The following is a 23,665-nucleotide window of genomic DNA, read 5'->3' as shown; positions in this document are numbered from 1 at the left end:
TTAGGTTATACCAGCCAGGGGAGTTAAGAGAGGCATCCTCATCTCTCAGATAAGCTTGGGAACTACCAATTGCTTTAAAATGTTCCATGTTGTTATGAGGACCCCAGGTATAGCTTCACCCTGCCCCAAGACCCTGTCTATCTTCTGGGAGCTCACACAAAACACTGGGGTTAGAGTTGTTCAGGGAGAACCCTTCATATAAGAAGTTGTTGGACCAGTTTGTGGCCACTTGTAATCCAAGTGTAGAGTCCAACATGCTCAGATAAAACAGGGTAAAGTCTGGGTGGGTGTGGCTTGAAGATCCTATAAGAAAGCCTGTTTGCTCTTTGGAAAAGGGAGAGGTTTTCTGTCCCTTTCGATTGTGCAATTGGATTGGGTGGGCAGGATTCATGGGCAGGACTCAGCACTGGTGCAGGAACAGCATATCCCCTTTGTTGTAAACCCAGATCTAAGACCTCACCAGCCCCCCCAAACCTCTGTCCTTCAGTGATGTGGCTCTGTGTCCTTGTCCCGGTCTCTCTCATGGTTTGCACGGCTTGGGGTGAGTTCTTATGAAATACAGATCGGGGAAGGGATTTCAGAATATTTGTCCTGGGTGGAAGCAGGTGAAGTGTGCAGGACAAAGGCAGGACAGGTTCAGTTTTGTGCTGACTTTTGGAGTAACCCAGCCCAGCCAGCCCCAGGACAGGCTATGCTGAGACCCACGGTGGATAAATCCAGCTGCATATGAGAGGCGCAGGAATGCAATGAGCTAACCTCAGGCCTTGTACAGGAGGAATTAAGAGATCATCATGCAAAACAGCTTACCAGAATATGAAAAGCACATCTGAGGGGCCATAATGTGGCTCAAAAACCCAACTTAGCACTTCTAAGAGATATGTTTTCAGACAAGGTATTTAACTTTGCTGTACTAGTGTCACTCTATTTTTAAAATAAGGATGGCAGCAGTATCTACTTTGTGAGCTGTTAGTGAAGATGTTATTTTTAGTAATTAGCAACAACAGGATAAAAACTTCTTATGTGTCCGTATTATAAAATTGGCTATTTTATTTTTCTCCAGCACTGGAGCTTGAACTGTGCTAGTGCTCCTGCACAGTTTTCTTTTTTTTGGGGAGGGGTCCAATCATGGGGCCTGAACCCTGGGCCTGGACATTGTCCCTCAGCTCTTCAGCTCAAGGCTAGCACTCTACCACTTGAGCCACAGCGCCACTTCCGGCTTTTTTCTTTTTGCTTATGTGGTGCTGAGGAATCGAACCCAGGGCCTCAGGCATACAAGGCAAGCACTCTACCACTGAGCCACCTTCCCAGACCCTCATGCACAGTTTTATTGCTCCCAGTTGATACCCTACTACTTGCACCACACCTCCAGTTTGGCATTTTTCTTGTTAATTGGAGATAGAGTCTCTTAGACATTTTGCCCAGGCTGACTGAATTGTGACCTCCAGATCTCAGCCTCCTGAGTAGTAAGGATTACATATGGGAGCCACTTGAAATTAGTTATTGATGTGATATGTAAACTGGTTTACAAAACAGGATTTTTCAATGTCATGGATAATTCTTCTGTCATACTAAATCTGAAGTTTTCTTTTCAAGCCACACACTTGGAGGGAGATGTTGGCATATTTTCTATATCCAAATGGAGAAAATGGGAAGGTGAGAGGGCGGGAACCCCGTCTTGTGAGGTGACAGCTCAAGGCTAACGAAGCCAGATAAGAGAAGGGGATCCTATGGCAGGTAGAACCAGGACAGGTAAGGAAGCTGTAGGAAGATGAACAATGAAATCTGTTCCTCAAGAAGGGAGCTAATGTGGCAGATTGATGTCTACTCAGTCTACTCACCTCTGGATGATCCTGCTCTTTTATATTATGTCCTGGTGCTTAGTTTTCCACTAAGTAAACCAATCACTTAACCTGCAGTTTGAGGCCTCCCTGCTATGGTACCTGTTCACCCAGGATTAACCTCCATTCCCCTTGGTCTCCACCTGGTGGGATACAGAGACCACTTGCACTTCCCAGCCAGGTCTTGTGTTTTGCTGACTCTGAACCTCTGAGCATCTCTTATCTCTGCTACATCCTCTGCCCCCTCCATCTTCCCTTGTTCATCCCTTCCCCTGCTGCTAGTCCCAGCTCCTCCACTGTCATAGCTCTCAGAAGGTCACCTTCAACTCCAACTCCAGTAACACCTTCCTGGTCCCTTTCCCAGAACATAATCTCTTTCAATACAGCCTGAGGTCAAGTAGGTCTCTGGCTCTGTTTCCTATCAGTTCTGCCCTCCTGAGAACAGGCGCTGCCTCCTGTTCTACCCAGCACGCAGCTCAGTATCAGGCCTTAATGGGTAAAGGTTGTAGAAGGTTCTCAGAAGGAAACCAAGTGACTTTTTGTTCCCAGCATGTCTCCTTTTTTTTTTTTTTTGGGTCCGGTCATGGGGCCTGAACTCTGGGCCTGGGCGCTGTCCCTTAGCTCTTCAGCTCAAGGCTAGCGCTCTACCACTTGAGCCACAGTGCCACTTCCGGCTTTTTTCATTTTGCTTATGTGGTGCTGAGGAATCGAATCCAGGGCCTCAGGCATGCAAGGCAAGCACTCTACCACTGAGCCATCTTCCCAGCCCCATGTCTCCTTTTTTTTACAGTGACTTTTGATGTATTTTTCCTCTAATTCTAGTTTAGCCTTTCCATCAGCTCTCTCTTTTAGGAAATACAATTTTATGCATCCTGGATTTATGTAAGTAATAACTCTTGCCTAGATGACTGAAGTGACTTATTCAAGGTTTCGTGTCTAGAAGGTGGGAAACCTACTTGAAAACCAGGTCCACTTTTCCCCTCTGACATGACCTTATCTCCTCTCTATGTTCCAGGGCACCCATCCTCGCTGCCTGTGGTGAACACCATGCAAGGCAAAGTCCAGGGGAAGTACGTCAGCTTACCCGGGTTTGCGCAGCCTGTGGCTGTCTTCCTGGGAGTCCCATTTGCCAAGCCTCCTCTTGGATCCTTGAGGTTTGCTCCACCGCAGCCTGCAGAGCCATGGAGCTTCGTGAAGAACACCACCTCCTACCCTCCTATGTAAGTGTGTGCAGCTCCCCTGGGCATCTCAGTGGGGATGTTTGTCTGAGTGATGCAGTAAGGAGGGTCCTTGTAGCAATTCTCCAATTCACTATATTTTGTCCTTAAGCATATTCTAGAACCTGAAACATTTCAGAACTGTCACATCTCTGTATTTGTTATAGGACAGACATATTCTAGGTTCTGAGAATACATTAGCAAGCTTCAAACCAACTTTCCTATCTTTATGGAGATGATGTTCAACCAGAGGGAGAGAGGCAATTAAAGCATACAAATCCATAAATGAATTACATAATATGTTAGGATATAGTAAGTGCTTTGAAAAAGCAGTCCTCAGGGAAATGAGACATACTCATGCTCTATCTTTTACCTTGTCTAGAACCTTGCCATGGCTGGGGAGAGGGACGTGTGGGAATGTGTGTTGAAGAGAAGAATATGGGGATTGACTTTACAAGGTCTCCCTTCCAGTTGTGTCTAGCTACTTGATCACAAATTGATGGTTTGCTGGTGTACCCAAGTCAGATTAGTCAGCTGGGTTTAAGAACCCAACATTTCCAGAATGTTTGGCAGCCACACTCAGAGCACCTCAGGTACCTACAAGGTCAGCTCAGTCAATATTTGCCTCCTTAGTCAGGTGCTTCTGAGAATCTTCAGGATTTTGCTGTGGTTGCCTTCTTTCCATTCCTTTCCTTAAAAATGTAATCATCTGGGTGCCAGTGGCTCACGCCTATAATCTTAGCTATTCAAGAGGCTGAGATCTGAGGATTGCAGTTCAATGTCAGACAGGGAAGTCTGTGAGACTCTTATCTCCAATTAACCACACACACACACACACACACACACACACACACGTGGTAGAATACTAGTCTTAAGCAAAAAAATCTCAGAGACAACAGCCTAGGCCCTGAGTTCAAGCCCCAGCATCAGCATACAACAGGAACAATAAATGAAAACAACAAAAAAATTAACTGTTTCTATTTAAACTTTCTGACTTGAAGAAGTGCACATACATTTTTACATACATGTAAAAATGTAGAAAATACAGTAAAAGTAAGAAAATGAAAATCATCTACAGTTTACCTACTTAGATAAATTGTTTTTTTTTACATTTGATAACTTGTTTTCCAGTCTTTTATCTCTTCGTATTTCTTTCTTTGAAAATGGACCATAAATATAGATAGTAAATGACTGCCTGATTCATTTGTAACACTAGCATCATTTTATATCATTAAATATCATGGCCAATTTTTAATAGCTGGTTTTGAACTGACATTTATTTACCCAAGCTCTTACTTGGGTCATGAAATTTTTATGTTCTAAATAACACTCTGATGAACATGTTGTTTATGAATATTTTGGCTAAGACCCATAGAATGACACTGCTGTATATCCTTCCAGAAATGTTTTGCCTATGTACATACACACCTCTGTGGAAGCAGGAAAAACCTCTATATAGCAGATCCTTGCCAAAGCATGAACTTATTGAAATATTTTGTTGAGCATCAGATAAATAAAAGTATCATGTAATAATCATAATCACAATAAGCATATTTTTTATGTTTCTTTTGAATTTATATAAATTTTAGTAAATTTAAATGTTTCCCTCTTTACTCCTTTTATGACTACTATACCCTGTGACCTTGGTGATCTAGGAAAAATTCCTCAGGGTAGAATCTGGGCATCACATGGCTGGCTCCACTGGACAGCTGTGTCTTTCTGGCTCCAGAGAGACTTTCCTCTTGTCTCTTTGGTGGGCAGTGAGGCCTGCGTGGAGTTAGGAGCACTACAGAGCCTGGGTCTGGACATTAGACAGGGTCTCTAACTTCCTCGTGTCTAATGTATACAAAAGGAGTTTCCTCATGTATACAAAAGGACTGATCAGAACTTTAAATGAATATTTACATAAATTATTGCCTGGTAAACTGAGAGAGTGCAGGAAACATGAACATTTCTCATTTGTGTTGGACCTTGGAGACCTCTGCCCCACTCCCCACTTCACCTGGGGGAGGGGTATGAATAGTGACTTATCCTGGAGATGACATTTCCTGTACACATGGGGCAACATGTTTATCTGGCAAAGCCGCATGGCCACTCTTCAGCCCACAGTACAAAGCGCAGTGAGGACAGGATCAAATCCCAGGACTGCAGGGAATGCCAGCTCCCAGGTGGGCCAGCAATGGAGTGACTCCTCACATTGTCCCAGGCATCCCAAGGCTCTGGAAAGGAGAGAGCTGCCAAGTCCTCCTTGCTCTGCATGATCTAGGAGACTCCTGAGAGTCTCCAAGCATGCCTACCAGGATTGCCAGGAACTCTTCTACCCATTTCAGTGTCTCAAGTCTCCTGATAGCAGTTCCATGGACAGCCTCAAGCTTCCTAGTATATGTCCAGCCCCAGGTGTCACTTCCAGCCTCCACCTTGTAGCACCTCAAGTGTTTTATTGTTCTTTCCTCTTAGGTGTGCCCAGGACCCAGTGGCTGGGCAGATAGTTAATGACCACCTAACCAACAGAAAGGAGAAAATTCCTCTCATCTTTTCTGAAGATTGCCTGTACCTAAATATTTATACTCCTGCTGAATTGACAAAGACCAGTAGGCTGCCGGTAAGCATGGTGATTGCTGGTCAATACTTACTACTTCCAGCACCCGGGATCTTCTAGTGCAGGCAGGAAGGGGATGGAGGCAGCTGAGGGTGGAGGCACCACGGCCAGGAATGATTTAGCGGCCAGAACTTCCTTTTACCACAGGAAGTACAAGTTTTCCTTTCTGTAGTTTTCTCCAGTGACGTCATCTGGGGGAGGGGATGTGATGCTGTTGTACATCAGAAATGCACACCCTAAACATTTTAAGTTCTCTCTCAGTAGTAGGACTAGAATGATGACTTTCAGAAGATTAAGGCTATCCCTAGAGCAGCTAAGACAGAATTTGCATCAAAGTTAGAGCTGGAAGGAATATGAGAGAAAACCAGCAATCCAACACTTTTCTCTGAAGATAAATTGATGGTCAAATGGGGTAAGAGAGGGCACACAAATGAGATGGCAGGTGTTCTGATCTTCAAACCTGTGCTTTTTGACAGGGACTAGGAAGTATAGGGCATGCTCTGCCTTTCCACCTACCCCACCTGTGACAATTTTCACTGCTACATAACGACAATATTGAAAGGAGTCTGGGACAATCTCATAAGCACTTACCTTGTCATTTGTCAACAATCTGGGATATTATTGTAGTTCCTTTCTCTCTTAATTACCTTTGGTACTAATTGGCTCAGCATTTCTCTATCAATGACAGACCAGAAGTGAGTCAGGCTACCAGCTATAGGCCAGAGGGTGGGGGGAGGGTTGCTGGAAAAGACAGTGGTCCCTGGGGGTGGGAAGATGAGAGTGTCAGTTCCAAGCCAGTCTCCTAGAGCATTCTGGTACAGAGGCCAGAAGGGGAGGAAGTTTTGAACTTGGGACTGAAAGTTCGTCCTACATGTGGTTTGTAAGACAAAAGGAATGGGAACAAATATTTCCCTCTCTGCTTCCCTCCCTCCATCCCTTCCTCCTTTTTCTCTTCCTCCCTCCCGCCCTCTATCCTGCTTCTATCACATATTAGTTGTGGGATCTGTAGAGTTGCCTTAGTTTTCCTATCAGTCACAGAGGCAAATAGCAATTCTCATCTTTTAGATTTATTATTTCTATTGCTTTGAATAATCCTTGCTCATAGTTTGTGGTATAGATTCTTTTATGTTTTATTAACAATTTATTAAGCATTATTATTTTGTCCTTTCTTAGTTCTTCCTTGAAATTTGATCCTTTTAAATTCAAGAGCCATGAATTAGGCATTGTTGTACCCACCCTCAAGTCTCCTCAGTCCCTGGCATATAAGCTGTCAGATAATATTAGTCACCTGACCAAAGACTTCCTGGAAATGGTGGATGTCACTTGTGCTTGGAGGAGTGGGGAGGAAGCAGGGGGAGGAACCACCAGGGACCATGGGTGCCTCTTAAATGATCACTTATCAATGAGAAAGCTTATTTCTCCAACAAAGAGTTAACAGAGATGAGGTTCAGCTATGAGGTCCAGGAAAGAGGATGATGGGAGCGATGGGGAAAACATGACCTTTTTTGCCTTTTGTTCCTCCAGTGATGATGTCCTCCATTTGTAAAGCTCTAAGAGGGTATGGTCCATTGGTGTGGGGAAAGGAGGGGAATGAGGAGTGGAATGACATCTAGGGTCCAGCTGGGAGATTTGGGAGCAGAGATCTCCTTTTTCAACCCAATTAGACATACTGGAGAACTTTATAAGTGATAGCCTCCCTTAGTAAGGTTTTGGACAAAGCAACTCAATCTGACAAGTTCTGAAGTCCCTCCCAATTCAGCTTTCTCTTCTTTCTGTGCTATCTCCTCATGGCCCAGGTGATGGTGTGGATCCATGGAGGTGGACTGGTGGTGGGTGGGGCATCGACCTATGATGGACTGGCCCTCTCTGCCCATGAGAATGTGGTTGTGGTGACCATTCAGTATCGCCTGGGCATCTGGGGATTCTTCAGGTAAGGTACTGGGCTATTGTCTATACAGGAATCTCTATATTGGTCAGTTTTTTGCTGATATAATAAAGGAACTGATAGCAGGCAATTATAAGAAAAACAGATTTATTTATCTGAGATTTGTGCCTGGCAAGGTCCTGGTGGCTACTATACAATGTGCTGGGGGATGACAAATGGAAATTGCAGCACACAGGACACATCTCATGGTGAGACAGGAAGCCATGAGGGAAGAGAGGTCAACTGCAGTTTATACTTCCTTCCTATTGGGAAGTAGCCAGGGTACCTTAAATCCTAACACTGCCAATTACCTCACCATTTGCAGATTCTATCACTGCTTAATACACTAGAGACCAAGGTTCCAGTGTATAGATCATGAACCTTAGCATAGTATAAATCTGAACCTTAGCATCTCTCAAATGAGATGTTAGGGCCCAACTCTAGTGATGCTCTCTCTCATGGAGATCTTAGTAAACCCCTTCATAATGCATCTAGTTCCTTCATTATTGGACTCTCCCAACTTCCACCTCCTGCAGCTAGTCTTGTCCACTTGCTTCTGAGCTTTTGCATGTACTGTCCCCTCTCCCTAGAATGTCTACTTCACCTGTGAAGCTCCTATTCATCCTGCAGAGCCTGGCCTTCATGTTTCCTCTTTTGAAATATTTATCTCCCTTTTTTTAAAACAAAACATCTGTGTAGTCCAGCATGCGGCATTCTACTATAATGTCATGTACCATGCAGCACATCAGTTGAAAGTTGTGCACCTTCTCATAGGAAAGAGAGGAAGGAAGGGAGGGAGGGAAGGAAGGAGGGAGGGAGGGAGGGGTTGTTCCATGCAGGAAGCTCTATGAGGGCTCATGCAGACAGATTTTCAGATGACAATGCCATCAGGCTGTTCTTCTAAGGTGACTATGACCTTGACTGATGCTCAGACCAATCTCATGACCTCACAGCTGCAAAGCACACAGGCCTTCCAGCTTCATTGAGGTGCCTCCTCCTTCTGTCTCTGGTCACTTCCCTGCTGCTCCTTTGCATCTCTTTCCTGCCCCTCCTCCTCTTCCCCATCTTTAGGCCTCTGTGTCTCCTCCTTCTTCTCCACTAACACCCTGAGTGCTACCAGCAAGCACACTCACAGCTTCCCATTGCAGCTTCCACTGCTCTTTTACAGTGTCGACTTTAACTACTTTCTGTTGTCTGCCCTGGATGTCTGCAGAATGCCTTTCACTGCACAGGAAGAACTGAGTCCTTGTTGCACACTAATCTACCCAACAAAGACCCTCTTCCAGAACCCTCTGTGCCTCTGCTAACAGCTCCATCCTGCTGATTTCTCAGGAAAGAGGCTTTGTAGGCCGACTGGTCTCTTGTTCTCAGAGCCCAACATCCAGCCAGAGAACAAATCCTGTGGTTCCACTCTGAAAATATATTCCAAATTCAGCTACTTCCCATCTTCTCCTTCCATTACCAATTAAAGCCCTGTGTGTCCTGGATTAAGGCGATAACCACTCAGCCATAGCTCTTCTATTCTAGTGCCCCACACTGTAGCTCTGTGAGCCCTCACTGAGCTGTGATGCTTCTGCACTGGATCCCATGTTACACATGTGACACAGAACTCCACAGGGCCCGCAGCCCTACCCTTCCTGCATTCACACAGCTGTCTACAGCCCAGACCCTTTGCACCTACTGCTTCTCCTCACCTGAGCTCTGTTCTTAGGGTTTTTACAAGATCCATGTGCTTATATTATTCATGCATCTACATAATGCCTCTACTCAATGGCCTTCCCTGTCATGAAATCTGGGTCCCTCTCCTGATCTTTCTTTATCTGTTTGTATTGCTCTACACCAGCTGATATATGTGTCTGTGTTTGTGATCTGCAGTGTGATCTGAGTGAAGCCAGATATTTTGCTCTTTTGCTGCCAGATATGCTCTAGCCTTTCCTTCCCTCCCTCCTTCTCTCAGTCCCTCCCTCCCTCCCTCCCTTCCCTTCCTCCCTCCCTCCCTCCCTCCCTTCCTTCCTTCCTTCCTTCCTTCCTTCCTTCCTTCCTTCCTTCCTTCCTCTCTCTTGCTTTTTCTCTTTCTTTCCTTCCTTTCTTTTTTCTTTCCTTCTTTCTTTCTCTCTTCCTTTCTTTTTTCTTTCCTTCTTTCTTTCTCTCTCTTCTTTCTTTCTCTATTTCTTTCTTTCTTTCTTTCTTTCTTTCTTTCTTTCTTTCTTTCTTTCTTTCTTTCTTTCTTTCTTTCTTTCTTTCTTTCTTTCTTTCTTTCTTTCTTTCTTTCTTTCTTTCTTTCATTCTTTCTGTCTGTCTTTCTGTCTTTCTTTCTTTCTGTGCCAGTCCTAGGACTTTAGGGCCTGGGTGCTGTCCCTGAGATTTTATTCCCCAAACTAGTGCTCTGCCACTTGAGCCACAGCGCCACTCCTGCTTGTTTGGTGGTTAATTGGAGATATTTGTTTCATGGGACTGCCTAGACTGGCTTCAAACCATGATCTCATAGCTCAGGCCTCCTGAGTACCTAGGATTACAGGTGGGAGCCATCAGCACCTGGCTTTAGCTTTTCATAGACTGCTGTTCATGCATAGTGATCTCAGTACACAGCTGCTGGAAGAATGAGAGCAGAACCCTACACAGGTCAAGGATGCTGGAATGAGAGGCACTGGAGAGGCCTATGGGATGCAGAGCCCGGCCTTACTCTGGAAGCCTCACCGAGAGCCTGCAGCACACCTGTGGTCTGAGAATCCAGAATTATACTGTGACAGGTCCTGCCCTACCTTTCATCCTGAGAGTCCTGCTCTGACAGCTGTGTCCCACCTCACCTCATTTTCCTTAAGCACAGGGGACGAACACAGCCGTGGGAACTGGGGTCACTTGGACCAGGTGGCCGCACTGCGCTGGGTCCAGGACAACATCGCCAACTTTGGAGGGAACCCAGCCTCTGTGACCATCTTTGGAGAGTCGGCAGGAGGTGAAAGTGTGTCTGTGCTTGTAAGTGTTCCTGACACAAAGTGCCTCCCTGAGGCCTGTGGATGAGACCTGTTGGAAATCAACCAGTCTAACCAGACATTTGCCTTGAGCAATACAGAGGAGGTACCTGAGGGTACTGTGTAGGGTGCCTTAAGGGAAAAGGAAAATAGCTTTTGTCGGTTAGTGATCTAGGGTTCACTCTGTCCCTGTGTATACAATGGTATAGACCTTTGATTTCAAGACCTTGATCCAGGGTTGACTGTACTGTGTAGTGTAAGATGATGGAGAGCCAAGGCCCAAACTCAGAGCTCAGCTTTGTGTCCTCTGGCCATGAATATCACCAGCTCAGTCAGTGACAGTAACATTCTCCCTCTCCTCACTTGGTTGATTCCTGTCCCCCCGCCCTCCCTTTCATAACCATTTTAACATGAAGTCTCATCTTTTTGTATCTTGATTAGGTATAAATTACAAAAAGGAGAAGGTGAGGGCCTGAGCTGGATTGTCAATGTTTGGTTCTAATCTAGATCTACATTTGAGGGGGCCTGAGCGCTGAGATCAGTGACCCGATGGTCACGCAGTCTCTGGGACGGAGTGTAAGCTGGGCTGGGGGAAGCTAATGAGAAAAGGATAAAACTGTGATGGGGAAGGTTGTAACAGGTAACGTGTGGTACAGACATAAGAGGTGAGGAGTCTTTTGTGGAGATGGTGGCAGGGAGGTGACACTGAGGAAATCTATTGAGGGTACAAGGACCATAATAAACCATCCAGCCACCTCAGAGCAGAGCAGAAGATTAGCCCTATTACTGAAGTTTTCAAACAAACACTGATTTCACAGCTGAGTTCTCAGGGGTCAATGTTTATAGTCTTCAAGCTGAACAAAAAGAAAATGTACAGGCAAACTTGATGAAAGAAAATATACACAATCCCACTGTATAGTGTAGCATTTAGACACTTTGACATGTATTTCTCTAGCATTACAATTTCATATCTGTCTGTCTATCATCTACCTACCTATATATCCATACATTCATTTTCTTTGTCACTCAGTCATCTATGTATGTTGTTTTTAAACAAAGAAATTTTCTTAATTTGTAGTATAATAAAAATATTTCAGTAAACATTCTTACACAATGTCTTTCATAGTTGCATAATATTCCATGGTAAGAATGAAACATTGCTTATTTTCCAGTCTTCTATTATTAGAAACTTGAGTTATTCTGATGTTTAGTGTTATATATAGTGTAAGAAATTTGACTATCTTTATAAACTCTGATTATTTTCCTCTTTTATTTTTTTGTGGCTTACTCTCAAACTCTACTGCTGAGCTATGTCTCTAGCTATTTTGTAAATGACAGTTTTCATGGTAATGGAAATGCTGAAACCAAATTTGTGGCTAGGAATTGCCAAGCTATCTTTTCCAACAGTTTTGGTTGTTGTGATGGGCCCAAACTCCCTATCTGTGTTTGGTTCTGGGATGTTGTTCCATACTCCTAATGGAGCAAGTTTTCTTGGAGAACTTGGGCCCAGGAGCTGTCACGTCCACAGAGTATAGAGTCCATGCAAATGCTCAGGGCAGAGTTATGAAGAACAACAGTCTCTGACCCTTCCTATAAACATAAACTCTCCTCCTCTCCTCCCTACTGCCAGGTGTTATCTCCACTGGCCAAGAACCTCTTCCATAGGGCCATTTCTGAGAGTGGTGTGGCCCTGTCTCCTGGTCTGTTTGCGAAGAATGTCAGGTCATTAGCTGAGGTATGTCTTACCCTAGACAGCTTTGGTACCCCGTTCTTGGCAATTCTGAAATTCTCAAGGATCTTTCTTCTTGTGGGATCCAGCTAGGATGCTTAAGGAGTCCCTGAAGTGAGAGTGGGTGAGTAGGAAGACTCCAATAGGACTTATATTTAACCCTCATTCTGTATATTTTGAAGTGTCTTGATATAAACGACGTTACTCAGGCTTCCTGCAATTCTGCACATTTCAGTCTGTGAGAGAGCACAATCTGTGTTAACTCTCCTTCCAGGGTAGGTGCTATTATCACCCTCATCTATAGGGGTGTAGAGAAGGAACAGAGGCCAAATCATTGGTAAGCGGAGGAGGTTAAACCTGACACTAACATTCGGCATTCCTTGCTCTTTCCTGCTATTCCACGTGGCCTCTCATGTGACACAACACTTGGACAGTTTTGTGCCATTATAAAGTAATAGAAACACAGATATTAGGTAACCACCTCATGTCAGGATTCCAACTAGTGACAGAGGCAGCCTCTATGGGACCCAGATCCCACAGAGTGTTGCCAGTTATCCTCTACTGCCTTCAAAAACTGAGTTGGGGAGAATCCCTCTGTCTACATTGGAGGTAACAGACACTGCTGTTGACCTCTGCTGTTGCCTGTGATCTTGGCAGCAAGTTGCTGTTACTGCTGGATGCACTCTCACCACCTCTGCTCCTATGGTTCACTGCCTGCGCCAGAAGACAGAACAGGAGCTCTTGGAGACTACAATGAAATTGGTAGGCATGCCCTAACACCCTGTGTAGTCGATATTAGGCTTTTTCTCTTAGTGGTCTTCTAACACCAAATTCCTTGGGATAATTTCTTATCACTCAGTTGCAGTTTCAGTCTTCTGCTTCCAACTGGGATTGTTTTCTGTTTTTTGTTGTTGTTGTTCTGTCCCTGGGACTTAAACTCAGGGTATGGGCACTGTCTCTGAGCTTTTTAGCTCAAGGTTAGCACTCTACCACCTGAGCCACAGCTCCACTTCTGGCTTTTTGGTAGTTTATTGAGAACAGAGCCTCACAGACTTTCTTGCCTGGGCTACAAGATCCTCAGATCTTGGCCTCATGAGTATCTAGGATTACAGGCATAAGCCACCAGGGCCCAAAATGTCCCCCTAGCTTTTTATTGTGAGATATCTCAAATATTAAAATGTCTAGAATCAACGGATGAAAAATTGACTAGCAGATAGCTTGAAACTTCATATTTTGGGGCTGGGAAGGTGGCTCAATTGGTAGAGTGCTTGCCTCACATGCATGAGACCCTGGGTTCAATTCCTCAGCACCACATAAGCAGAAAAAGCCAGAAGTGATGCTGTGGCTCAAGTAGTAGAGTGCTAGCCTTGAGCTGAAGAGCTGAGGGATAGTGCCCAGGCCCAGAGTTCAGGACCCATGATTGACAAAAAATTCATATTTTGCCATTCTTGTTTTCAGATATAACTCAAGAAACTAAACATTCCATTTCCTCAGAATAACTACCATTCTGAATTTATAGAATGAAGATATCATGCACAGAGTTTATATTAAGAGTATTATAATTTATATTGACTTAATTTAGAAATTAAGTTATAATAGTGTAGTCACTTAATTTTCTAGATTTTCTGAAATTCTGCTTCAGTTAGAATTTAGGAATAGCTACGTCTGTTACCCATTTATGCATTTAGCATCCATCCATCCACCCATTCATTTATCCAATTCATGGAAATCGTTTCAAACTAGTATCAACCTAGTATCAATATTTCTATAACTTTTCAGTCAAACATTCCAATCTTCCCATCACTCATAAGTCATACAACAATAGTACATATTTTGAGCAACTTCATCCATCCATCCATTCATCCATCCATATATACATACATACATACATACATACATATGCACCAAGTATGTGAAAGAATTAGGGAAGCTCAGAAAATCTGATAAAGATCCTATGACATCCCTCTGAGATTTCTTCAGTTCTTGTGGAGTGTTTCCAGTCAGTATTTCAGCATCCACTGTGTTCAGCTACCCTCTTCTCACTTATATTTCTCACTTACATTTCTGTGGGCAAAGGCTGCTACAGAACTGTCCACTGTCAGGAGGCAGAAATCACCAGCTAAGGAGTTCAGAATCCTTCAATTAGGAGGAGAGATCTCCCAGGAGAGAGGGGGGGGGGGTGGGGGAGAAAGAGAGGGGAGAAAGGGGGGGGGTGGGGAGAAAAAGAGAGGGGGGAGAGCGAGGAGCACACAAGTGAGCAAGCACAAAAGAACTCAGTTTGGAATCCTCCTTCCAGCATTTGAGAAAATCCCAGAAAGGGAGGATAATAGAAAAGTCTTGGATTGTAATTCAACATAGAATGGAAATTATAAAGAGCACTTTGAACTGAGAGGTGACATGATGAGTTAACAAATGTCTTCAATGTAGAGATAGATTGTAAGATAGGATCAGGGAAGGGGCAGAGAGACAAGCTGGGAAGTCAATGAGCAGAAGAAAAATAGGCAAAGGATCCTGGAAAGTTACACCAGCATCAGAGTAATGGGTGAAAAGTGTTTGAAATCTGGAGATTTGGGTTGTTGTTCTTGATTGTAGGGCTTGAACTCAGGGCCTGGATGCTGTCCCTGAGCAATTTTGCTCAAGGCTAGCGTTCTACCACTTTGAGCCATAGCACCACTTCCAGTTTTCTAATGGTTAATTGAAGATGAGTCTCATAGACTTTCCTCCTCTGGCTGGCTTTGAACTGTGATTCTCAGATCTCAACCTCCTGAGTAGCTATGATGACAAGTTTGAGCCACTGGAGCCCATAAAATCTGGATATATTTAAGGAATAGCTGACAAGACTTACTGAGGAGGTAAGTGAGGTATGAGATAAAGAGAAGCAGGAAGGATCCCTTCAGCACCTACTCTATGGACAGTGGCAATCATAGTGGTTCTCATGGTTACTCCCGTGATGCTGGCGCCTCACAGTCCTCACTGTTTCCTGATTTATTGTCCTCTCCCTCATTTTATGTTCTCCATTCTGTGCTTTATAGCACTAAAAGGTTTATACTGCTAAATATAACATTGAACATGTCACTCCTTTCTTAAAAGCCTGATGCTGCTTATAAGACAAATTGCCTAACGTTCTCTGTAAGTCAGCTTTCTATTCCTATTAATAAATCCCCAAGACAATCAACTTAAAAATAAAGAGAAGAAGGTTATTTTCATTAACAGTTTGGGTGTTTTCTTTCCATGATCATGTGACCTTCCTATCTTGTTCCAGTAATGGCACATCATTGAGGAGTTTGTGTAGGAGCAAAACTGCTCACCTCATTGTGGGGGAAAGAGAGAAAGAGAAGCAGGACCACTATATATTCTGAAGACATTCCCCCATATGCCTGAAGGTCTAACAAGCCAGAGACCTATGTGCTGGCCTCATGCTTAGACCAGCAGAGACAGAGAGAGGGAGTTGGTGTGGGGGTGGGGAGAGAGATACAGATATTACCTGGAACCACATGTATCATGTTATTCTCTTCTCCAGGGCCACTTCTTTGTTCCTGTTGTGGTTGATGGTGTTCTGATTCCAAAGGCACCTGAAGAGATTCTGGCTGAAAAGAATTTTAACACCGTCCCCTACATTGTGGGAATCAACAAGCAAGAGTTTGGGTGGATTTTGCCCACGGTGAGACTGTACAGAGCTCTTTGGCAGATGCACCCCCAACACACTATCCTCAGACCTGAGCTCCCATGAGTTCTTTCTTTTCAATGCCCTCTGCATCATGGAAGATGTCAATAGTGGACATTTCTGAGGAAGCAGACTCCTGGATGGACAGCCTCCCATGATTGGAGCAGCTCTGGGAACGCTTCTCTGCATATTTCTTTTCTATTTCTGCTACAGAATCCTGAAATGTCCAGGCTGGTAAAGCCAGGAGAGATGAGAAAAACTGAGGTGGGAAAATGTTAGAACATCTAGGAAGGGGAAGGAACTGGGAGTTCGGAAAAGTCAGGCTAGGGGCGCAACAGCCCTGGGCACTGGTAGCTTCCTCATGGTAAAGCTTCAGAGAAGGCACTTCTATATGAATTAAAATGGGTTTGTAAAAGAGAAGGACTTTTCATCTTCAGTGAAAAAGCCAGACACTAGTTAAAGCATCAGGACAGGTCAGTACAATAGTAGAAAGGAAAAAAATCTGAGATGACCCGAACTCAAATCTCCAGCACAAAGTCTGGAGTTATATCCAAGCAGGTGTGAGTTCCAGGAGGCATGTGTTAGGAGGAGAGAGGCCATGCCATGCTGCAGACCTTTCTTCTCAACAGGAAATACCATTTCGTGGTGAAGTAAGGTCTTCACTAAAATTAGGACTTTAGTCTTCCTTTACGTCTGGAAGTGAGATCAAGAGTTAATTGCCCCCAAATGTTTACATTACAAAGAGGTTACAAATTCTTTTTTTTTTAAATTTGCTTTCAGGTCCTTGAGGAAAAGCTTTTTGGCTGAGAAAGAGGCAATAATTGCAAGACATTTCCAAGGTTACAGCTCCAAAGAGCAGGCTCAGAGGCCATTCCACCCACGACAGGGTTTTAGCTGGAGGAAAACAGTGATTTCACCTGAAAGCATGGAACTTTCTCGATAGGCTTGGTAGAAGACTGGATCACCCTTAAATAGGTTGAACTGTGTTGTATTTGGGTCAGGTCTCTGAACCAGAGGTTTGAACAGGGTCCCTATGTACTGGGAGTTTGGCAACTCTCATTTCAGAAGGATTTCAATGGGTAGCAAAGAAATACAGCTTTGTGACTGATTTTAGCTTCACTGTTCAACTGAGTCTGGCAGTATGGCTTATTTCCTCAATACTTGAGCCATCAGTTTCTACACTGTATTTAGACTTGAATATTCCTGAATGTTTCCTCACTGTCTGATCAGTACATATGTTTACCTCTAGTTTGTGATGTTAAGTGAAATGAACCACTAGATCAGGACACAAGTGTTTAAGTGTTTTTTCCTTTCTTGCTGTTTTTTTTTAACGTATTTAAAATGTACTATGTGATTTTTTAAATTTCTCTTGTATGTTCTTCCCCCACGGTATAACCCCTGTTTTCACTGTATTTGATGTCAGTGCCGTGCATCTTGTATATACATTTTTCTAATTTGGGGAGGGGAAGGGAAATAACAAAATGCTGAAATAAGGGGAAAAAATTCCTGCTTGCTTTTCTCTAATTCCTGAGGATTTACAAATGCCTAACTATTGTTTAAACAGTCGAAAGGCTTTCCACTTTCTGAAGTACAATTCAACCAGAATTTGGCCACCTCACTCCTGCAGAAGTCTAAGCACATGACGGTAAGCATCTATGTAATCATGGGAGTTGGTTGAGAAACAGTGTAGGTCTAGAGGCTTCAGTGGTGGAAATAGGGCCGGGACCAGGGTTCTGTCTACATTTTCTGTATTTCCCACTTCTCCACTCCAGAAGGGATTTGCATAGGGTTCAAGATATTCGTGGTCAATGAAAAACTGTCTCAACTGCCTGGAGAAGCCACATTGTTCACCAGGTGGGGGTGGTTTCTTTCTTCATCCATTGCAGAGCTTATCTGAGAAGCTAATTCCAGTGATCATTGAGAAGTATTTAGAAGGGACAGATGACCCAACCCAAACTAGAGATCGGTTCCTGGACTTGCTTGCAGATATGGTATTTGGTGTTCCATCTGTGATTGTGTCCCGTGGCCACAGAGGTGAGTCCTAGAGACATATAAGAAAGGGATAATGGCTCAGAAACACAGTTTCTGATCTGCCTACCTCCCAGCAGAGGAACATGTGGAGTTGTGGAGGGCCAGGCCTCAAACTCTGCTTTCATACTTCCTGGTAGAATGTTGTCCTATTTTGGTGTCTGCTAGTAGAAGACTGAATAAAGGATTGAAATACAAATAGTCAGCTTAGGAGGTGATCCAATAAAACAGCACTGAAGTGAGAAGGAGGTAACACAGGGAAGTGATATAGGCCAATCAATGATGCACTTCCAAGTATGTTTCTACTGTGGATGATGAAGCTGAGGAGCTCTGGGAAACAAGACTTCTCAGTGTTCTTCTGTTTGGACAGAAAAGGAGATGTGTATTTATCCACCTGTGTCTACATGTCATTGGTTGAAGGCTGTTATGAGGGACTGTTAATTCTTTGGTCCATGTTGTGTACATGGGAGGTATGGTTTGTGGTGAGAAGACAAAGCCTTTATGCAAAGAGCTATTAAAGTTGAAAGTGGAAATCAGGCAGATCTGCCTGATATGATTGGCATATTAACAACATTAACCAAGGTTATATGAGGTTAATGGTGTACATTGGACTAGAAGACAAACGTGATAGAGCTCATAGAAGATTCTTAAAGCTAGAGCTAGCCACCAGCTAGGTGGTTACATAATAGAGTCATAGAAAGTCAGAATAGGACCAGGAGATTTGCCTGGGGCCAAGAAGGCCCGAAGGAGGGGTGGTAGTAGGTGTGGGGACAGGGAGTATGTCAATGTCTGTGGCTCGATCATGTATGTCTTCCATGGTGTGGAATAGTATAGACAAGCTGAAGGGCAGGCTGGTGTTTATCACAGGTTCTTCCAACATCTACCCAGGGCTCTATGTGGAATTTGAAGAGGGAAGGATTCATGAGCTTACCCTGGAGGAGGTGACTCCTTCTGCTTGTCATTTAGACAGTCAAGGGACCTTCCCCTATCTACCAGCTCTGATGCACCTTAGTCTGAGAGACAGTGAATTGTGCTCTGGTCCAGACAATTGTCTCAATGTGCTGGAAGGGTTATCAAGTTTAGGATACTATAAACATGGACAGTTTAGGACAGTATCAAGCTTAGGATAGTATAAATGCCATGTACTATCTCACTTTTTTTCAAATTTTTTATTGTGATTAAGTGGTTACATAATTTCCCAAATTTCACAGTATTGTGGGATAGTGATGCTCAATTAGAGTCACAAACACATTCTAACTTTCCCTATTTTACTTTTCGAAGTTGCTTATGAGCATCTGTAGGTTAGAACAATAAAGAATTGAGAGAGAAAGAGAACACACAAAACTTTCAAAATTGTAAATTGACATGTTTTATGCATACATATTTATGGGATATATAAGTGACATTACAAACTATGAATATGATACAGAATAATTATATCAAACAAGTCAACATATACATCCCCCCTCAAATATTTAACAGAAATAATACGAAATTCTCAGCAATTTTCAAATGAACAATACTTTATGAAGTGTATTCACTATACTATTCAATAGAAGTAAAAAGAAAAATGTTTTCTTCCTTTTACCATCACCTTCCCTTTGTTCTCCCCATCAACCTCTGAAGCTACTAATTTACTTTATGCTTTGATGAGTTTTATTAGTTTGGATTCACTACCTAGGGAGTAGCATGGTCTTTTCTGCGTAGCAGCATGGTATTTTCTATCTCTACCTGGCTTATCTTATTTAGCATAATGTTTTTAATTTCCATGCATGTTGACATAAATGACAGAATTTCCCCTGTAAATAAAAGACAAATGGCATTTATTGTGTGTTTATAACATGTTTTCTTTATGTATTCTTCCATTGATAGACACAGGATGATTTCAGAGTGTGGCTTTTGTGAGTAGTGGTGCAATGCAATACAGTTGGGGGTGCGGGCATTTGTTCCACAGACTGGTCTCAGATAAATGTTCAGGAGTGGGACTGTTGGATCACATGGTAATTGTTTTTTACTTATTTAAAACACTGTCCTGTTTTCTATTCATACCATCAATATTTTTCAAAAAGGTTTTATCTCCTCATCCTTGCCACAAGAATCCTTATCCTTGACTTATCCTAATTTCATAGAAAAGACTAAATCATTTTTTACCTCTGAATGTAATGTCATCTGTCACCTTCTTATACGTTACCTTTACTGTGTCAAGATACATTCACCTGGTGAAATTATTTTAATTCAGTGTTTGCTTCTGAATTTTCTAATGGGGATGATTTGTCTATCGTTGAGAGTGGGGTATTGAAGCCTTGTCTATTATTACATTGTAATCTGTCTTTCCCTTCAGGTCCTTTAATTTTTGTTTTACACATTTAGGTTATCTGATTCTTAGATGCACATATATTCACAATTGTTGTATCCTTTTTATGAACTGACCTCTTCATCATCTCTCAACTTGTAATGTCTTTGTTTCTTTTTCCACGTTTTTAAAATTAATGTCTTTGTTTAATATAATGATAGCTAACTGAAGCTAACTGCTTTCCTATCCTTTGTCTTTTTTTATTCCCTTCTTTTTTTGGCAGTCTTTCTATGCATCTCACACTAGCTGTAACCTTGCTGTATATCTCAGACTGTCCTTGAACTCATAATCTTCATATCTTAGGCTCTTGAGTGCTAAGATAACAGGTGTGAACCACTGCATTTAGCTTCTTCTCTTGTTCCCAAAAAACAATTTTCCACAATACAGAATTCCTGAGATACAGTGTTCCATCTCTGCATGCATTTGTAGTAAAATATACTCATTTTCAGGAAAGCAGCTTGGATTTATTTCACTCCTTTCTTAATTCGTGAGAAAAACACCATAAATGGTCAAAACTAGGCTGAACAGAAGACAACTGTTAGCTTGTAAAGCTTCTTGAAAAGAATTAGCACCATCCAGTATTGGATACATTGGATACATTTTGCACACTTGTCCTTTTATTCCATAAATATATGGATTAAATCCCACTTCTGCATCCACTAGTTATACAGTATAGGGAAATCATGGAGCTGTCGTCTGTCCCGTACAGATAACCATGGGTTTCCTACAGGGCTGCAGACCTTAATGTCAGGTGCATGTCTGGTAAACATAAACTGCACAAATCCATGTTTTCTCAGATGCTGGAGCTCCCACCTACATGTACGAGTTTCAATATCGTCCAAGCTTCTCACCAGACATGAAACCCATGACAGTGATGGGAGACCATGGGGATGAGGTCTACTCTGTGTTTGGTGCACCAATTCTAAGAGGTAATGGCTGTTTGCTGGAGATACACTTGGAAATAAAAGGCCTGTGTTCCAGACTGTCTTTAGTCTTGAACAATCTTCTCTTCTTTCAGTCTTAATTTCCTCCCTTGGTGTAATTGAGGTGAACGACATTGGGTGTTACCAACCTCGTCTTCTACTATAGCTCTCCCCAAAGAGGGTGTGTGTTCATGTATTCCCCGCTGTAGTCACTTTCAGGATCCTGACCTCTAACACCAGTAAGAGTTGGCTCAACTGGAGCACCCTGCTCAAAGACAGGAATGCCACTGCTTGATCTCTCACTCAAAATAAAATATCAGACTGTTAGTGATGATAAAGCCAGAAAAGGCACTAACATTGGCTCAGATAGTATGTATCTGCCTTTAAACCTGAATGTCATAACTGAAGTTCCTATATTTTGACCAGTGGTATAATTAATAAATGTAACATTTAAGAAAAATGTTCATGAATGTTTTAATACTTTATCTCAGCAGTTGCAAAAATTGACTCAAGATACAACTCTGGGATGCTCATGACATGCCAGTGTCTCTGGTCATCAGTTTGGTGACTTCTTAGGACCTAAGCAGGCTTTTCTTTTTCCTTTCTTTTCTTGTCCTTTCCTTTCTTTCTTTTCCTTTTATCCATACTGAGACTTGAACTCAGGGCAAAGCATTCTGCCACTTTACCCACACTCCCTAGCACTGTTTGCTTTAGTTATTTTTTCTTAGATAAGTTTTGGCCTTTGTGTCTGGGCTGGACTTGGATTGTGATCTTCCTACTTATGGTTCCTGCAGAGCTGGGATGACAGGTCTGTTTTATCCTGCCTTTGCAGTTCTAATACTTTTTCGACTCTATGAATATGTGAGTGTGTTTAAGAGAAAAGAAAATGTAGGTATGTTCAAGAAAAAGGAGTCAGCAATCCTGCAAAGCAGAAGGAAGCCTAGGTTGTGGCACTTCTGCCTTGATGGGAGATGGGTGGATAGGTGTGCATGAAAGACAAAGGGAAGTTGAAGGGCCTCTGTGCCCATTACTGAATCCTAGATCAGCCCTTCCCAATTCACCATTCATATTTTGACTTGGTACATGTGCGGTCAGGGCCAAACACTGCCTGTCTAACAACCTCCTAGTGGTGCTGATGCGGCAGCCTATGAACCACACTTTGTATGCCACAGGGTTATTTTCATCTTCCCTACAGAGGGTGCCCCAGAAGAGGAAATCAACCTCAGCAAGACGGTGATGAAATTCTGGGCCAATTTTGCTCGGACTGGGTGAGGCTCATGGAAAAGATGGAATAAGGGTAGTGTGTAAGGTGGGGTGCTGCGGAGACAATTATTTGGGAGAGGTGACTTGCAACGTTTGAGTAATGAACTCCTACCTCTGTGAACAGTGATGGGCCAGTGATTGCTCCATATCTGAGTGTTCACAAGTCTCATGGATCAGTGATAAGCTAGAGAATTCTCACAAATCTCAGAGGAATGTGAGACTCCACAGCAACTGTGTTCACTTGATTCTGTTTCAGAAATCCCAATGGGGAGGGACTGCCCCATTGGCCAGAGTACGACCAAAAGGAAGCATATCTAGAGATTGGTACCACCATCCAGGCAGCCTATCGGCTGAAAGACAAGGAAGTAGCTTTCTGGACTGAACTCCTGACCAATAAGCAACCACAACCAGAGCACACTGAACTGTGAACAATCGATCTGGGGAAAGCCAAAGAGCCAACACATGCATATTCTACAGAAGGTGTTTGTAGGCCAAGGAGGCATTTTATTGTGAAGACTGGAGAGTTGTGTGGTAAGGATGGACAGAGGCTTTTGCTGGGGCTGGAGAAGGGGTATTATTTGTATCAGTGGCCTCAATTTATTAAATAAATGATTTTTGTGGAAACAAATGAATGTATGTGTCTTGGGCTATATGTCTACAGCCACAGATCCTTGCAGAGAAGTAAGTTATTTGGGCTGCCATGTAGCATCCTATGCACCATAACACATGAATTGCAGCCAAGGACACCGCAGGGAAAGTCCATTTGAAATGAAATTCACCATTGTCCATCAAACCAAATCTCAGAACATATCATCAAGAGTAGACTCCATCCTAAATCATTTCACATACAGTGGCAGAGATTTCCATTGACACAAATGCCTCCCAACATATAAATAGTAGAAATAATGTACAAATCGTTATGTCGAAAAACGAACTTTACAACTTTGGCGGGGGAGGGGATGAGGGGGGAGGGGGAAGATGGGAAGGGATGGGAAGGGGAAACAAAGGAGGAGGCAACAATGCTTGATAAGAAATGCACTCATTTCCTTGCCCATGTAATTGTAACCCCTCTGTACAGTATTTTCACAATAAAAAAAGAAATAGTAGAACTATAAGGGCAGAAAAACAAGTTAAATGACTCCTCCATAAGTTAAT

The 23,665-nt window shown here is 43.0% G+C and overlaps 1 protein-coding gene across 1 annotated transcript; it reads left to right on the top strand.

Annotated features, from left to right (window-relative positions):
- The first annotated feature begins 431 nt into the window (after nucleotides 1-431).
- On the top strand, nucleotides 432-23,041 carry LOC122116317 (carboxylesterase 1E-like). Its single transcript, XM_042689976.1, has 13 exons — nucleotides 432-541; nucleotides 2,854-3,058; nucleotides 5,513-5,657; nucleotides 7,451-7,584; nucleotides 10,401-10,554; nucleotides 12,181-12,285; nucleotides 12,937-13,041; nucleotides 15,800-15,940; nucleotides 17,508-17,588; nucleotides 17,830-17,977; nucleotides 21,122-21,253; nucleotides 22,443-22,515; nucleotides 22,767-23,041. The coding sequence occupies exons 1-13, from the start codon at nucleotides 490-492 to the stop codon at nucleotides 22,936-22,938; spliced, it is 1,647 nt and encodes a 548-aa protein (XP_042545910.1). The 5' UTR covers nucleotides 432-489; the 3' UTR covers nucleotides 22,939-23,041.
- Nucleotides 23,042-23,665: the final 624 nt, after the last annotated feature.

The sequence above is a fragment of the Dipodomys spectabilis genome, unplaced genomic scaffold (assembly GCF_019054845.1).
Source record: "Dipodomys spectabilis isolate Male_0828 unplaced genomic scaffold, ASM1905484v1 ptg000130l, whole genome shotgun sequence".
Lineage (NCBI taxonomy): Eukaryota > Metazoa > Chordata > Mammalia > Rodentia > Heteromyidae > Dipodomys > Dipodomys spectabilis.
This window is presented reverse-complemented; position numbering and strand designations above follow the sequence as displayed.